This window comes from Falco naumanni, chromosome 5, assembly GCF_017639655.2.
Source record: "Falco naumanni isolate bFalNau1 chromosome 5, bFalNau1.pat, whole genome shotgun sequence".
Classification (NCBI taxonomy): domain Eukaryota; kingdom Metazoa; phylum Chordata; class Aves; order Falconiformes; family Falconidae; genus Falco; species Falco naumanni.
In genome coordinates, this window is record NC_054058.1 from 92,366,988 (window position 1) to 92,385,484 (window position 18,497).

Genomic DNA, 18,497 nt, shown 5'->3' on the forward strand with positions numbered 1-18,497 from the left:
TTCTTCATTGCAGGTATGAGATGAAATAGGAAAAGAGGTTGTGGAATGATGGTATACCATGGCCATCCAGGAAATAGTGAAATAACAGCTAGCAGTATTGGTGATTGGATTATGACAAAGTAGTTGCATGGCTAAAACTGGACATCAGTGAAGCAGAAGTCAAAATAATACAGAAGCTATTGAGGGCAAGAAAATTACCTTCTGCTGTAGTTGTGGCACTTGACAGCCATATCTTTCTACGGTGGTATAGATGGTATGAATAAAAGATTTCTGTATAAAAGGTCTCCATGTCACACTCGAGGTATAGCTGAACTCCTGCAGTGTGAAAATCTAAGCCTTGGCACAGGAATTGCTTCGTTGGTTGGTTGTCTTTTAGCATCAAGCCCAATAACTTTCTTGTCTGTGGTTTTTGCCTTCATTTAGCCTGTCTTTCCCTCTTAGCCCCTTCACTACTACTGTGTAATTGTTCAAAATTATGTATTTTCTATGTAGAAACTGTGGATCTGAGATTATATACACAAGACTTTTTACCTTTCTTAGAAGTACTCTCAATTTTTGGACGAGCGTGAATTTTTCTTTTTTCCCCTCGTCAAAATTAACTGATTCTGAACCATTAGTTGAAGGACATCACGTAAATGGCTTTGTCTGTGTGTGCATGATAATTGCATGCTGGAGAAATTTGAAATAAATAGCTATCTAAATATGAGATCAAAATGAGTCCAAGTTGTAGCTGTATAGCATTCAGAATATATCTCTGAACAGTACTGTTTATGAACTAAATTTCAAAATACCATATCATGCAAAATGTTGAATTTTTGTTTAGAAAAGTATTCCCGAGTGGAATTTTTTTAAAAAAATTCTGTTATATTTACAGAGAAACTGAGCCATACAAATATCTTTAAAAGGTTGCACTTCTTTAAGGCTATTTATTTTCTAAAAAAGAGGACTTGAATATTTTTGACAAATATACACATGGTGTTACTCTAACAAACGGCCATGCAACATATATCTTACATAATGAAGAACTTGAATATACAAGACCTACCCTATATAACATATATATTGAAAATGTACAGTCTCGCCAATAGTTAAAAAAAGTTTTTCTGATTTGGCAGTATTTTTCTACAATTTGTTCAAATATTCCGCTTGATGTGTTTTGGTGAATACTGAAATCTAGTCAGTGACAACCTGAGGTACTAAACATTTCTGCCTTACTTCGTTGTCTTCGAAGGTTATCTTTTTGTTCCTTTTAGGCTCTATCCATGAGTTGTGTATTACAGCATTATTTGGCATGGGGTCTGCTTCCACTATTGAAACAACCCGCTTTTTCATCTTACTTTTCAGAACTTTCTGAAACTTTTGCCTTGTGAATGCATAAAGTAGAGGGTGAAATATAGTTGTTCCGTATGCCATTACTAGAAAACATAATCGCAACTTTACCAAAAGGTCACTTGGGCCTAAACATAAGATGGTGGTGTTTAAAACAGAGATGGGTGTCCAGCAGAGAAGGAATGTTGAGATAATCAAGAGGGACATTCTGAAGACTCTCTTTTGCCGTTCTCGTCGCTCCCGGTGCCGTTTTACAGCTCTGCGTAGAGCAATTATGACAGACACAGAAGTCCTTACACCAAAGACGACGTTTCTTCCTCCACTGCTGTGGGACACGTCTGTAGTCTCATGCTGAGTGGTCAAAGAAATGGTTTTTTTCTTTCTAGCTTTCTTCTTTTGTCCCGTTGTAAATCTTGTACCAATCCGAATATTTAGAGCCTGGAGTATTTTGGTGTATGTAATTAGCATTACTATAACAGTGAAGAAAAAGATAGGAATCTGAACAAGAAGGTGGTAGTACATTCCTAGCTCAGTGTGGTATTCATTTGTACTCACGCACAAAAGTGTCTTATTTTCCCAAGTACTTGCGCTTTGAAGACTGAAAAAGTTGACTTCAATGAAAGGAATCAGGAAGGAAAAAAGTGAGATGATCCATATTGATGTCATTAATATCACAGCCCTTCCCATGGTCAGAATTCGATTGGCAGGTTTTACGGAGATGTCGTATCGGTCCAAAGTGATAGCAAAGACATTGATTGCAGTTGAAACGCTTGCAAAAGAGACACAAGCCTCGTGGAAGCAGCAGATGAGAGCAGTGTTACTCTCCAGTGAAAGCAGAAGGATAACTATAGTTAGAGGAATACATCCCACACAAATTATTACATCAAGTACATGAAGGTTCATTGTAATTATGTTACTGACAGAATTGATTAAGTTGGATTTCATACAGTAAAGTACCAGCACGGTGAGGTTGCTGCCAAGTCCCAAAACAATTTCTAACATCAAAAATCCAGTGAGAGAAACTTGAAAGCTTAATGGATATGACAGTGGTCGGTACATGTTGGTGTCGATGTCATCAATGGCATCTCGAACTGTAATGTTAGATTCAGACTGCATGTTGACTTCCAGAATGGGGGAGAAACACATTCTTTTGTTGCAGTTGTTTTTTCTCCTGAAAGGTGAAATAAAATATGGAACTATTTGATTTCTTTTTTTTTTAACACTTATTGTAGATAACTGTTGGGGAAGGAGGAGGGAGGAAAAACATCTATTCTTATCAAACTCTTCATTTACTGTATGTTTAGAGCTTTAGTTGGCATGGACTCAAAAGCCTGAGGATCTAGAATAAGGCCTTTCCTTTTTAAAGGAAAGCAGGATTTGGTTAAACAAAACAAACCCCCAAAAACCCCAAAAGAAAACAAAGTGAAAAGCTTCCACTTAGGGATACAGGGCTTTATGGTGATGTGGTTTTTACAAAGGGCCCATTTGTTGAATAAACTGTGCTTGTGCATTGCCTTTGTATTGTGTTGAGGGTCTTTTTAGAAGAATGTTGTTAAGTATTAACAAATTCCTACTCAAGATCATTTTAAAAAGGCTCTTGTGGAAGAAGAAAGTGATAGGAACATGGAGCACTGTTGCTTATGTATCATACAAATAACATTTAAATTATTTATGGCAATTTAGCAGCCTCTTATGGAGAGTATGCAATAGTCTTGTGGGCTGAAACAAAGTTCTGTAATTCAGCAAATTTTTACAGAGCTTCAAGACTACTGTTCACTTTTGTCTTGTGTGCATCTACATGTATGAAACCACTGCAACAATTTTGTGGTATATAATTTCTAATGCAAAACTTGTATGGGTTTGAGGGACTAGAGTTTGTTATGGAAATACTACATTTTCTTTTTCTGATTTGAGTATTTAGTTTCTTCAGGAAATCAGTGCCTACATGGAATGTGAGAGTATTTAGTTTTATTCTAGAATAGATTTAAGGGAATAATTTTAGAAAATAATACTTAAAAAGAAAACGGTATCTATCTTTTTTTTTAATGTATACATATTTATATATATACAAACTGCACTTAAATTCAACAGATTTCTGTAAGTAGCATGTTTGTCTTGGGAACAAATGAGGTTCAAAAAAAGTAGCATTAATTACATCTAGGAGGTTGTTTTTTTTTTTTTGTGGTTCATCTGCTTTGTTTTACACATGCCAGCAGGTTGTAAATGTAGTATCTGCATGTAATACCTGATTTTTGTATTACTTGTATTGTCAGCCACTTCTTGAGTTTGTAATGAAATGAATAAATAAAAGAGAGGTTACTCAATTTCTTGTTATGATACTTGAGGGCTTTTTTTTTTTTTTTGAAAAAGCTTTAAATTTAAGAGGGGATATATTTGGCATGAAAATAAATTTATATGCAGACTTTTGTTCCATTCTGAATACAATTAAAATAGGTAGCACTAAGGTGAACAAAAATGAACTCTTTTTTTAATGAAAGTATGAATTAGGCACACTTGGGATACAATATGCAAATGGATTTCATCTGCTGTTCTGAAAAGCCTCAATTGCACAATACTATTAATTGCAAATTGTATGATGAAAATTCTTGGTATGCTTCAACAGTTATTTCACATGTGCCTCTTAAATATAAAAGACGTAAATTAGAACGTATTAGTCTCAGGTGTGAAATGAAACAAGAAATATTTCAAAAGCTTTGTTTAATTTCTAATTTAGGCAATCTCTATTAGGTTTATATTAACCCTCAGGAATACAATTTCCTCTGTGTACGCTGTCCTGGCTGTGAATGGATTTCAGGAAACCATTCCAAATGCATTACTCGATAAATGGAGTTTTTTGTATTAGCAAAAGCTGGGAAGAAATAAATAGCAGATCTGCTAACATAAATGACAGTCTTAACTCTAACATTATGCCAACTGAAATTTTGTGAAAACGGAAAACTTCAGATGTGCTAAGTCTTATGAATATATTAAACATCACCTTCTTGTTGCATTGATGAGATTTCAGTTAAAGAAAAGCAGAAATGTCAAGGCAGGGAGCTAATTTACAAAATGCATCATCACCTTTCTGGACAGTGCCTGTTCCCTTGCAAATGCTGAGCAGAGGTGGGGTGCATGCAACCACTGACCTACCTGTTCTCTGTGCCTCAAGGGCCTTTCAGATCATTGCAGCAGCTTGTCATAAACTGATACATGGTGTCATTGACAGATATTTGACATGCACTGTAACCTGGAAACCAAGTGGTAGCTGGGCTCTTATTTCATTCCTTGCAGGCTTTTGTTTTTCTTTTTTTTTTTTTTGTTCCAGCAATTCAGCAGCAAAAAATTTTGATTAAACATGGGGACTTCTTAATTGCCTGAGATACTTCTACAGACCAGTGCACATTCTGTGTGTCTGTTCTGAGTTTCAAGCCAGCAATAACAAATAAACCTTCTTTTAAGTGATGTTAATTTCTTTCCCCTGTTGCATTTTGTAGCAGCCTGGTTTTATTTTCCAGATTAAAAAAAAATGGTATTTCTGATCTCTGTGTTCAGAGTATATGTAGACATCCTTTAGTTAATGGTTGCGTATTTCTTTCTGTAATATTCCTGCTCATTACTTTTGAGTGACGGCTTAGTCAAAGAAGTTGCTATACATCATAAAATCCAGTTCATGTGCTTTGAGAGTAAGCATGAATTACCTAATTTGATTTATTTTCATTTAAGGAGAATACATAACAGACCATAAAATTGAGAGGAAAATATCCATTAGTCATTATGACAAATAAGTTATTTAATAAGTAGTATAGAAAAAGCTTGGTTAAAACCTTTTTCAGCTTGCTGGTGAAGTATGCATATTCTCCTTTTGGGAATTCATGTTTCATTGTTTCTTCATGCATCAGTAGTTTCCACAATTCTGGTTTTAAATTATAAATCCCTCTTTAAGAAATGCTCACCATTTTAAGAATCAATCATTGCACTCTTCTTTTAATGAAAATCTGAGCAGATGTGTTAGTCTTCCATGTATATTGTTGAAGTGTCATGCACGTAAATGGTAATACAAGTGTGTTCCATGTTTTGTTTCTAATTCCTTTATGTCTTAAGAATACATTTTAGTGATGCATCCTGCTGCTTGTAGGTCATACAGCTAGAAAGATACCCGGTCAACTGCATTCTTCATATTGTCAGTTGTAAAACTGAATTAGTTGCTGCATGCCCTTGTGAAGGGGAGGAAAAAAAAGGTTAAAAGTAGGGCTTACAATTTCACACTAAAGTAATGCAAGAATATAGTTTCTAATATCACTTATTTAATGAATAAAAGATCTCTAAAATTGGATTTTATAGATTACGTTAGAAATCAGTTATTGTGTTCACTATTTGCTAGTAAAATCCTGTCATTCTTCTGTCAACTTACGTGAATTTAGTTTTTTGGACAAGTTTCCTGTTCTCCAACTAGTGCAGGTTACAAAAAAACCCTGACTAGAAGCAATAACTGTTGGATGTAGAGTGTCTGTGACTAGAGCTAGAAAATGTAGTTTTATAGCTCTTGTGAGCAGGTAGTTTGTATACATAGAGCTTTCTTGTCTTATAGTGAGAAATCGAGCAGAACCAATGAGCTTTATAGGAAATATGTTTTTTGTTTAATTTGCACACCATTATAATTTCCTTTCTTGAAATAAAAAATGTTCAGCAAATCCATGTTTTTAATAAACAACTTGAATGTACAGGGTAATAAAAGAAATAAGTTAAAAAAACCCCAAACAACAAAAGGGGGGATTTTTTGAGCAATCGGAGATTAGTTATGTTAGCCAACCTTCATAAAGCAGTAAGTATACACTAATTACAGACTATCTGATTCTTCAAAGAGTAACTGAATAAATCTGTAACATATTTAACTGCCAATATTTGGAAATATTGCTGAGGTAGGAAAAAAATATTCCCAGTTGCATTACGTGTTTTTTTCCCCCCAATACTGTATTAGCTTAAACTGTACTGTCTTTATGTTGCATGAGCAAAACAGGTTCTCAATATTCTGCAAGACTTTCATACAAAATAACATTTTTCTACCATTGTGTTTTTAATGGGGAGGGGGGAAATAGCATTTGAATATTTCCTGGTCTCATATATAACAAGATACTAGCGCTTAATGTAAGTTGAATCTGATCTCTTCCCTTTTTTCCTCCAGTTCTTTTTTGTTAAATGTTGCTTATTCTGCATACCATAATAAGGAACAGATCTTACCTCCACTAAAGATTTGATAAATTCTTGATGCAGGTGAAGCAGTTCCAGGTTGGAGGGATTCATTTTGTTCACTTGTTAGCAGAGTAGAAGGGAAAGAGGGTAATAAGCATATCTTCAAAAAATGACCTTAATGAAAATTTGTGCCTGTACTGTGCCATTGTTTCAGCATACTGCTAATGTATACAACTGCTTTAGTTCTGGTTTACAGGCTGCTGCAGTCTCCCACTCTTCCTACGGTAGAATCAATAAGCATCTGAAAATACATAATGAAAGTAATTTAACATACTGAAGGCTTCTTGTCTCCAGAGACACCACTGAGATTCAAGCTTTCTAAAAAAGAAAAGCAATGCTTCTGAGAGGAAAGCTTGCGATGGGCAGCTTTTGCAGAATGACAGCCTACCTTGTCGCTTCTCCTCACTGCAGAGAGATGCAGTGCATTCACTAATTTTGATTGGTCAGTGATGTTGGGCTTAAATTGTGCTTCATATATGGGATTGATGCCCTCCCTCCCCCCGATTTACATAAGGATTCTTTTATAAAAGGACTAAATTTACAAATGATTTATGAATTCTGGAATATATTAAGGGTATGGCAGTTTTATTTTTACCTTTTCACTCTTTACTGTGTGTACACTGGAAACCACATGACACTGAAAAAAAAATATGGGATTAAACGTTTATTACTTAAAAAGCTCCCAAGAATCTATATTTGAATTTGCCTACTTTCCATTTGTGATATTGGTTTTTTTGGTCCTAAGAACATCTCTGAAATGAAGCTACCTCTTTGAGCCATGCTGAATTTCACCTGATATGTTTGTATGCAAGTGAACATTTAGGTCTTGTTTTGAATTAATTACATTCAGGACAAGTTAGTACCCGCATGTATATTAGGAAAATTTTTTTTAGGATTCACAGAGATTATTCAAACCCTTAAAATGGGTTGATAATTTAGTTTATTCATGAATCAGAAATGAATTATTTTTCTGATCCATCACCATGTATAATGTATGTATAGTAGTGCAGTAGTATAGTATAGGTTGTTAATTTTGTTGAAATGTTAACTTCTAAAAAAACCTGGTATGTTCCACGTGAATTTTGCTAGAGACTTCACAGGTTTTTGTAAGGATGTCATGCATGATGTGCTTGACCTTATTTACCAGGGGGCAGGGGCTGTCTTTATTTTAACTTTTTTGTTTTGTAACTTATTTATGAATCTGTTCTATCAGTATAAACGATGCTCATAAACATGTAATGAGGAGTAAGAGAAGGGTAGCCCAATATCTGTTTTGATTAGTAAATAAACCTGTAATAAACCTTGGAAATAAATTCAGTATACAACCCAAAATAGTATTTTTTTAAAATAGGTTTGCCTAAGCAGGTAATTTAAGAATATATGAGTATATATTCAGTAGTTTTCAATTTCAGATAAGTGTGGGGCGTGGGGCTTTTTCTGGTTGTTTTTAGTTTTGTTTTCCTTCTTGATTTTAAAGGTTTTAATTTTTTTTTTTAAGTTTGATGAAGTACTAAATGTTAAAACATCATTCTTACATAAGCAGCTGTATTAAGATGGCAGTTTTGGTCAAATTTTGATGGGTTCCTCTGTTTTTAAGTTGTTAATGCAATTGTGTAACTCAGATGTCTTCATTTCTTCTCTTTACTTTTTCTCTCAGCATCCATCCATTATATTATTTATCTTTAGGTAAAAGCATACTGTATTTATTTTTTAAAATGATGACATATCTGTCTAGCGTGCTTGCTGTTCCATACTCTTTTACGTTCAGAAAATACCTAAATAAAGATTGCAGAAACTTTGAACAAAGATCATTAGGTACCAGCTGGCTATACTGAGTAGCAACTGATGGAGTCTTCGAGCTGTCTCTGTGTCGTCTGCCTCCCAAGAGCTTGAAACCAGTGATACCAGCATTGCTCTTACGGGTGACGTGATAAAGAGGATTCCTGAAATGAAAGCATAAATACTAATATATTAAAGAGATTTACTTGCTTCACTTTCAGTGTGACTTAGGATAAGTAGGGAAGCCTGTCTAAATTTAAAGAGATGAATCTCCAGCTCCCTGTCTAATTCTTCAGTCTGTGCCTGAGCAAAGATGGAGATACTGGATGAGCTGTACTGTTAGAGGTATACATGGGTGAAGGTAGATATAGCGTGGATATGTGGTTCAAATGCAGGTAGAAGGGTCAAGAGACTTCCTGTATTACAGAATGTGATAATGACAAAGGTTTTATCTGCAAAAAGTGTTTGAGAGGAATGATAAGTAGCTGAGTTGTGAACATATCAAGCTTAAGTTTTCTGGAGAGAAAATCAGGAGAAGCAGCAGTACCATATGGAGGCAATCAGGAGTAGGTGGATGGATAGACATGCTTGCAAGCCATTGCTGTGCAGATGCTAGTTAAGATGGTGTGAACAGATGACATCATCCTCAAAGGGTAGATAGGGAAGAGTGGGCAAGAAGAGCCATGTGCAGACACCCAGCATAGGCAGAGAAATGTGCTCCTCTTATACCTGTTTCTATATCAGTACAGAATGGGAGAGAAAGAATTTGACTGGTTATTTTGGGTTTTAGGGGAGTGAAAAGTGGGATGGAAGGGTAATGAAATTGTAGCAGTATTGGGAAACAGCAGGAGTCTTAAACCAGGGGGCTAGTGATGAAGGGTCTTAGGACTGAGAATGGCAACGAAGGGGAGAGGGAGACCCAGAATGTGACAGAGAATAGAGTTGTGAAAGGTTAAGCCTGCTGGGTCTGATGTGAGGAGAAAATAAATGCAGAGGCAGGAGTGTGGAGCAGAAGGAAGCAGAGGCAGGAGCATGTGAAGAGACTTTGGGTGCACAGAGATAGAGATAATTGCAATTGCCATAGCGTACGCCCTGTAGTACTTTAAAATTGAATTCAGGAGTCATTACTGTCTGTTAGAGTATGTTCTTCTGTTTTGCTGAGAGTTGAAAATCCAAAAATTTGGAAGTTGTAGTGTGTTTCTTGGTGGTCTTCCGTCTTTTATCTACTGTCTTGCTTTCTACACATAGGAGGTAGTGTCCTAGCATTGACAATTAACTGCATTCCGAAACGGTGGTGGGTCATTTGTAGATCCAGAGGTCTGAACGCTGCTCGCTGCTGGTGGGTTGATAAGGTTGCCCCAAATGCAGCTTCTTGCACTGCAGTTTTTTAAATAAGCTTACTTTCTTAAAAAGACTCTTTTAGGCTCACAAGGTCTGATAGGCCCAAATTAAGTACTCAATTCTGATGTTTTCTATCAGGAGTCCTTGATTTCAGAGCTTTAATATTCTTTTTATGTGCTTTAAGGTTTAACTTCACATAAACCTATCGCAGACTGTCTTAACATCCAGGTGTCACGGAACAGACACATTCATGAAGATCTTTTTTGGCACAGTTGGGAAACTGTGTCTGCTTACTTACCTTGTTCTCTGTGTTACTCTTTTCTGTTTCTATGATTATCTCCCCTGATAGCTTCAGCATTGCTTTCTGTTTCTTTCTTTGTGCTGCGCATCTTGTTACCTAGTTTGAATCTTGCTGCTCATGTAGTGGCTATTTAGAATTCTACTGCTTCTGGGTCTAAAAATGTCATCTGTTGTCATATTTGCAAGAGACATGGGCTCCTAACTCGTACAAATTTTTCAGTGACACAAAATCTCTTTAGAGCTTAAGGCACTTTTGAAAATGAATACTGGATGATTTTGGACATCTTGCCCTGGGATTGTTCTTCAGCATTATTTACATGGTGTGTCTGCACAGTGCCAGCTGGATGGATCCTCCTGTACCTTGCACTTACATACACTGGGCAGGATGATGCCCAATTATAGCATAGCTCTTCTGGATAGTTTATTGTTTGTGTCTGTTCGAGCAGCTTGTGATCCATATCTAAAATGTGTTTCTGACCTCACTGCATCTCAGTTTCCTGAATAGTCTGTTGCAAAGAACTTTGTTAAAATGTTGTTGAAAACCCAGTAATTTTTATAATATCAAGGAAAAATAAACAGTGGATGAGAGTGGTTCAGGAGTTGTACTGATGTGCCTGTGTTACGCTGCATTTGTCAAGGTGTTCTGTTTTACCTGATACTGAAACGATGGCTTGCTGGCCTGGATCATGCTGCAGCATGCTTTTATGTTAAAAACGTGTAAATCTGACTCCTGTTCAGTACACAAGTTTCTAGTTGTAAAGGCTTTTATTATTGTTTAAGAGTGCTGTGCTGAATAGATGACAAATTCTCTGCTAGAATTTGTACATAAGTACCATTCTGACTGATGGTAATGCAGTCTTTTCTTTCTTTTGACACAACTACTTTATTCTCATTTCTCTAATCTATTTAAGGCTATTATTCCTTTTCTGTAGTAAAGACTGACATCCACAAAATTAATTTTCCATTCAGTGTTCTATCATTAATGTTTGTTTTCTTTTCCCCCTGGTTGTTGATTGCCATACAACTTGCTTTGTTTTGTTATTTGTATAATGACTTTATTTTAGGTTGGGTTTTGGTTTTTTTGCATTTCTAACTTCCATTTTTCCCTTGCCAGAAAACATTCCTACACATGGGACGTTGTTGATCTCAGTTTCGCCATTTTAGAATTACCTCGGTAGACTTAAAAAAACTTGGGTTTTCCAGCTTAATTATATAACATTTCCTTGTGCTGCCTCTTGTACTTGCAAAGTTGTACACCTTTGGAAGCAACACAATGACAAGTATTTTTAAATACATATTTTATATATATATAAACCATATATTATGTGTAATAATATTTTATATTGTTTATAGCTTTGTGTGTATAATGAATATATGTGAATTTTCAAGATGCGGAGTTAGTGTTTGCATAGCAGCTCGAGTAGAAAAAAATTACCTACTTATGCTACGATTTAGGAATGTCTTAGAAGATTCATTTGGTTTTGTGTAATTGACAGGCATAGGTTATTTGTTTAGTAGTATTTCATGTTAGTTCAACTATTGACCTTTTCAGCACTGGAAGTTCCTGTACTCATGAGGATATGTGTAAGTTCCAGAATGCCCTTTAGCAATTAATACTGAAACTGCATCTCATTTTGGTTTTGCACAATGAGGTGACACCAAAGAAGAATTACAGAACCGGTGCTAGTTATCACTCATATATATAGGGTAGGCATTCTTTACATATTGTAACAGTGAATTTGGTTTAGTGTTGTAGCTAAATCATGGTCCTTGTCATTACTGCACAATTATTTAAGCATCTTAGTTAAAAAAAATACAAACAAAAAACGGACTATCAGTTATCCTCAAGAGGGAAGTATGGCTGGTAAATAGTAGTAATTTGAATAACATCAGTCTGGCTCCTGCTTTTCTCCATGAAGGTGGTTTGACCTCTTGTATAAACATTCACAATAAATGATGCTGTGCCTTGTAGTTGTTATTGGCAAAAAATTAAAGTCACTGTAAATTCCAAGATAATTTTTTTGGTTTTCTTTAAAAATTGCAATATTTCTGTGAATTTAGTTTTTCCTTCATTAAAACTGTACTTTGGGTACTCTGAGAATTTGAGAGTTTTTTGCTTTTATGAAATACTCTTAGTTCCAAATTGACAATTGCTACTGAATTTTAGCAAGGGTTTTTATTATTATGGAAAGGCTTTTGGAGCCCTGACATCATGTCTTTTGTATTGTGTTAAGACATAAAAAGAAAAAAAGCCACCTGCTCATATTGTTTAAGCTTGAGAAAGTGTGTCTGAAAGAATGTTGCTTCCCTAAGTTGAAAAGCAGTTTAGCACCACAGCTAAACATTGCTGAAGCTGGAGTGCTGACTTTGTGGCTGTAGAATGAGGAAATAATTGCCTTGTGGTCTAAAGCCCCAGGCGGTTGCTTACCTTGCTTTCATCAAAATAATTTGCGTGTTGGAAGAAGTTTTCAGTGTTACTCCCTGCTGCCTGGGTTGCTGTGTTGCCTAGCATCTGTAGCTAGTCTAGAGCCTAGACTGTCTTCTAGACACATCAAGCTCATGGCAGCGCTGTGCTGGGTGCATGGCAGAACGGCATCAATATACATGTTTCAGGAAGCTTTCTGCCTCGCGTATTGTGTGAATATATACAATATAGTGAATTGGATTCAGAGGTAGCTGAACTGCACATGCGGGGTGTCAGGATTCTCCATCAGCTATCCCTGATGCTATGGAAGCTGTGCCTGGCAAAGTATCTGGATGGGCAGCAGCAGGAGCATCACTAGTTGCCTTGTTACAATCCCGGTGCAGGAGTTCTGTTACACGCTTTACTGCTGCAATATCCTTTAAGTGCAATTGCTAATTTAAAACAAAACAGGAAAACAGCAAGATTTTCTCTAGAGTTGTTTATTTGACAGAGATCTTGGGTAGGCTTTGTTTCCAGTAATTTTTACAAATAGGAAGGCAATACGATTTTCTCTTAATTAAGACAAAGTGTTCACATGGCGTGCCTAGTAGCAAGCATTCTTCTGGCTGAAATTGAGACAGAAGTCTTATGATCTTAATTACCCTGTGAGTAAAGAGTGAACACAACATGAATAGCTATCACAACATGAACTGTGTCCCTTTAATTTTGTTAAGATCACCCACAGCGTAAGGGTTACCACCAGGATGAGTTTATACGCTGCAGTCTTGCACAGTTAGCCCCTTGGCTAATTTGGTTTGGAAGTGATACAAGAAGCACATGAAAAGGATCCAGTAGGCTTACTACCTTTAAAAATAAAAGTTAGTGACCACACATGGTAACTGCATGTTTCCATATAACTGCAGTGACAGGACCATACTTCGCCTTCTTCCGACAACAAAATAAAACCTATGGACAGTAGTTAGTTTCCCTACCCCCAGCTGTGAATGACTGCTATAACAGTGATTATAGCATCTGTCAGGCCCATGTGTTCGGTTCAAATATAGGAATTCATTTACATCTGTCTGATAGCAGTGATATTCCTCACATGATATGCTCAGAATCTGAAACATAACATGCACTACTATGTGTTTTCTTATCTGGTTTGTTTTTTTTTTTTTAAGATAAAGTACTCTGTCTTCCCCTCTTTGCCATTTTAGTTCTTGATTTATTATTTTTACAAGGTTGTTCAGGGAAACTGATAGAAAATCTGTTTATGTAGTGCCATAGAAAGATGTGTGAGAGGAGTTTAAAAGTAATAAGCTATAATGATAAATGTAGGGAAATTGAACTAAGCTAGTGTAGTGTGTTGGCTTCACCATTTACTCTGCTAAAAAGAATATTCATTTGATTGATGTGCTTCTTGATTTAAATTTAGATTTCTGTTGGTATCATCTTTGGTTTATTTTCTTTCTTCCTCTGTTGTTTGGGTGCAGTAGTTTCCATAATTTGTGTTTATAATATAGTTTAATTTTTTTTAATTGATTGTTGAGGAATATCTTTAACTTTCTCAAGAGGATAAATGAAATAGAAATATGATACCCTTGATATTTTCTGGGTTTTTTTAAACATACATGTTGTAGCTCTAGAATCTAAAATAAATACCTAAACTGGCATTAAAATGCATGCATATGCATGCATATGAAGAACTAATTTTATCTATCGAGCTTTCAAATATCAAGAGTTTTTGTGCTTAAACCATAGTTTCAGGGTTTTTTTCCATCTCCTAAAGTATTTTTAACCTCCCTGCATAATTGTTGCATTTGAAATCACTTATTGTAGTACTGAAGCAAACCAGAGCTTGTATGAAAAATGCTTTCATTTGCTGTATATTGGAGGAAGGCTGAGAGCAGTAGTGTCAGTGGTATGTCTGAGGGAGGGAATACTGTTTTGTTTCATATATGGTTAATGCCTGGAAGTGGCTTTGCAGTCATTAGGCTTGAAGCCTAGGTTTTATTTTACTAATAAAATCTTGAGAAATTGAAAGTGGTTGGTGGAGACATTTTTACTATGCTGATGCATGATGAGAAAATACATGTTTATAGAGAAAAAACTTGCCAAATTCTTCAGCAGCCTTCACTGATGATCTACTTAATAAATGAAAACATATAGGTAGAATGAATTGCAGTGATAGGAGCTATAACATGTAGTTGGAGTGGGAAAGGGGGACAATGTTAATTGCATTATTTCCAGTACCTTTCAAGGCGAGAAGCTTCAGTATCACTAGGAGGGCTAGCAATTCTGCAAATTGATACCTATGGTTAGAAGCTCCTGGAGGAACTGTGGAAGATAGAATATAGCAACTGCTACGACCTATCAAGAGGCAAACCATGTGAGTTACTACGTACTGACTCTGCCTGTTACCATGCTGTCTTTCTTAAAGAGAAATTGCAGTTCTGGTACCAGTAGAGGTCCTTTCCAGTCCTCATTCTTTCCGCAGTAGATATGGTGCCCAGTCAGAAATTACTCCCCCTGAGAGCTGGATATGGAGGAGAGCTTTATTTCTCTTATTAATCACTCAAATTAGTTTTAATGTGAGGAAAGAATGGAAGGAAAGGAGAGCCTGCCCTTTGAAAGTGATTACTATTTTAAGCCTGCTGGTTGTTAGGTTGGAAGTGTTTTTCTTTAAAGTTGTTTTATGTCGTAATACCTTTTCTGCTGTCTTGCTTTCGAAGGAGAAAGAAAAACTCAGCCAGCCCTTCCTGTTAGGTAGGGTAACTTTTTTTCCCCTGCAATTTTTTCATGTATGCTTCAGAAACTTATTTTGCTCACCACCATCAAAAAATTCTAGGTGTCTACCTCTTTACTGGGCTCTTGATAATACCCTGTTTAACCCTCCCACTCTAAAGTCTTTAAGCCAGCATTATCACAGTAATCAATACATACTTTGGTCCAGGGTAGAATACTTCAACAAGAATTTTCCAGTGGTGTTTGAGTACATCTGTGTGTAAGGACTGTATGGCTCTTTGGACTGTCAGTTAAATGCATACCTTGATGAATATTACAGGCTGTGATGGTAGCAAGTACTTAATACAGTTTGAGAGGGTATAAAAGCAGCTCTCAATAATATTGAAGCTTGGAGGCAAAGCAGCAATTACAGTGTACTTTGGGGCAATAAAGGTTGATATTAGTCACAGAAATTTTGGTTTGCATTCAGTAATCTGAATCTAGAGCAAATTTATATGGGCAGTTAGAAAGAGTGTGGATTAACACTGTAACTAAGGATTTTAGCTGCTTGAGCAATGTCCCTGACCACAGTACCTGGGCATTCTGTATCCGCTTCATAGTTTCTCTTCACATCATTCTGTTCTGTAGAAAAAGCGGTCTGGCAACATGGTAGATGCCTAGGGCAGATCTGGAAAGTCTGTCTACTTCATGAATCTGTCCAGTCTCTATAATACAGGACTAATTTATTTTTGAAAAATGCAGGGACTATATAAATTTTCCACATTCTCTTTGCAGGTCTTTCAGCACAGATTTTTCTATGTCTAACTAGGCTTGACAAAGAAAGTTAAGCCAAGGCAGTGCTTTGGAGTAATAATGAGCAAATTGAGGTTTGAATGGAAAAATAGTTCATGCATTTCAATCTTTCTCTCAGGACATTAATTTTTTTTTTTCCTAAAGTAATGTATTGGCGAAGTCAGAATATAAATTATTTCTTGCACTAACCTTACTTCTGTCTAAATTGCTGTAGGCCTTCAACTGCATTGAAAGGGGGGGAGCAAAACAACCCCCCAGAACATGCAAATAATTAATGAATGTAAAAAAAAAAATAAATTGATGAAACACTATAGAACTCTCTACTTCATCATCCAGCTTTTCAAAATTAAACAGCCCTCCCCCCTCCCCCCCCCCTCCCCCCCGTCTCTAAGGAAGCAGGCCTTGCAGCATACATAGGAGATTATTAAACATAAGACAAAAATATAGAACTGCATTTGGAGAATATTTCACCTGTATTTTGACATCTAGGAGCTGTAGCTCCTAACATCAGCTAGGAAGTTAAATTAAGTGTGAAGATACTTGCTAAACAAAACCTATAATCGTATAGGACCTAACAGTTTAACAAATCAATATTACAAATAGAACAAACTGATATGGTGCTTTTATGGCTCTTATGTATGGTACATTGGCTTGTGCCATACTGGAAAAACTTTTCATTTATCTATTAGATGCCTTGTATTTTGGTGCATTTCTCCTTCTCTTATCCTTCCCAATATAAACTGTATCTTACATGTGCTTGAGTTATGGTAGAAGGAAGAAGAAAATATAGTTTAATTTAGGATGAGCCAGGCATGGATTTGGTAGGATGAATTTTTGATGAGAACTAAAGGAGTCAGATGCAAAGACAGGGAAGTTGTGAGAATTGCTCCAAGGGTGACTGAGCTGCTCTTCAGAATTATTTATATAAGCTTTTCTTCTTTTCTTAATGAACTTTTGCTGTAAGTGGACAGAGAATGTTGAATGTTGAGTTTCATGGTTGCTTTTGTAGGAAACTGCTAAAAGGTTGACTTGTAAACCTTGCTTTAAGTTTTGGGGTTTAAAAAAAATCTTCAGCAATATCAATATTTCTTCACTTTGGTACCACATTATAATTCCTTTGGGTACAACTGCCATGTATGACAATTTGCTGGATAGCCTCCTATGATCAGCTGGGTACAAAATTACTTTGAGTAGATGTGCACATCAACAGCACAAAGAAATGAGGATGGAAATGGGATTGATCCCAAAAATTCCATAGACCAGCAGCTGCAGAGAGAACTGTGGACTGTAGAGAGTCCACACAAAATTGCTAATCCGTAATTTGAAATCTTTGTTTAGATCTGTGATTACGATGCAAAGTTTATTTGCTCTTTCTGTGCTTGCCTGAAAGCGTCTGTATTTTCAAAGTACGTTTCTAAGACTACTGAGAGCTGCTGGTTGTAGATGCAGAAGAAATGAATTCACCAAATCACTAATCTTTTTAATTTTTTAGATTCTTTTTAGAAAGACATCCAGCTGATATAATTTAATATTCTGTTCTTGTGCAGAGTCTTGGCTAATGCATCTGTTGAATGAATAAATAAATAGAAAGAAATGCAGTTTTAATTCTGGCAAAAACTATTTTTATTGCTTGCTTGTAAAATTGGCAGCAATATTCTACTCTGGGACAGCATTATTGGTTAGTGACACAGTGGAATAATAGTAGCAGTTAGAGATAAATTTGAATTTAGCGGAATTTTATAGCTTGGGCTTTTATTTATTATTTTTACGTAATTCAAGCACCTGCAAGATAATGCAAGATGCTGGTTTCTCTTTTGGTAAATATTACACATTCACAGCTTGATGTATAGCTTCTAATCTCCATTGATTACTATTATCTAGCAAGTGCTTGCTAGAGATCAAAGCAGTTTGACACTGAACAGGTCACAGATTGGACCAACCTGTTCTTTGACTGAGGCTCAAGAGAGCAGCCAGGCAGCTACTGTTTTACCCTCTGGACAGAAAAATATTTTTTTTTCTTCATCTGCTTTTTGGCTTTTGACTTCCAGCTGAGTTAGTAATTTATTTATTTGTTTTGGTATTTGAATGATATTCGCACTTTTGGTGAGGAAGTCCTGTTACACTTCTTCTGGGAGGACAAAATAATATCCAAATAGTTTTAATTGCAGTACCCAACTCTTTGCTGTCCAATTTTGCTGGTAAGTACAAGGTTGCTCAAAATGCCTGCTGTGTCCACCTCCCAAGGCCGCCTCAGCATTGTACCCAGTTCCTCTGCCAAACCTGGGGATTTGGGGTGCTGAGTCAGCTGGAACAAGGCATGCTGCGTTGCTCCTAAAAGAAATCTGGAGTTGCTCGACTTACTTAAAACTCTGCTGTCTTCACTGCCGCTGACGAGCAGTGCTGGCTGTGAGTCTTGCCTTGTTCAGCTGAACAGTGTGTACGAAGTATTTATTCTACAACTGCTGTAACTATGATACATATACCATAGTTATATTTTGTATGAATGTGTAATATACACATGTGTATATAAAAAAGTATATAATGGTTATAAACCTGA

At 36.2% G+C, this 18,497-nt stretch overlaps 2 protein-coding genes across 2 annotated transcripts in view; one reads left to right on the plus strand and one right to left on the minus strand.

Moving 5' to 3' along the window:
* COG5 (component of oligomeric golgi complex 5) overlaps positions 1-18,497 on the plus strand; it is a 182,625-nt gene that overhangs the window by 30,271 nt on the left and 133,857 nt on the right. The window lies entirely within an intron of this gene.
* Positions 907-7,004, minus strand: GPR22 (G protein-coupled receptor 22). Its single transcript, XM_040594565.1, has 3 exons — positions 6,568-7,004; positions 4,480-5,543; positions 907-2,500 (listed from the first exon to the last, which is right to left on the minus strand). The coding sequence occupies exon 3, from the start codon at positions 2,473-2,475 to the stop codon at positions 1,174-1,176; it is 1,302 nt and encodes a 433-aa protein (XP_040450499.1). The 5' UTR covers positions 2,476-2,500; positions 4,480-5,543; positions 6,568-7,004; the 3' UTR covers positions 907-1,173.

What these genes read in the sequence shown, in the direction of transcription:
- GPR22 (XM_040594565.1), bottom strand. Translation starts at nt 2,475, where the DNA reads ATGTGTTTCTCCCCCATTCTGGAAGTCAACATGCAGTCTGAATCTAAC.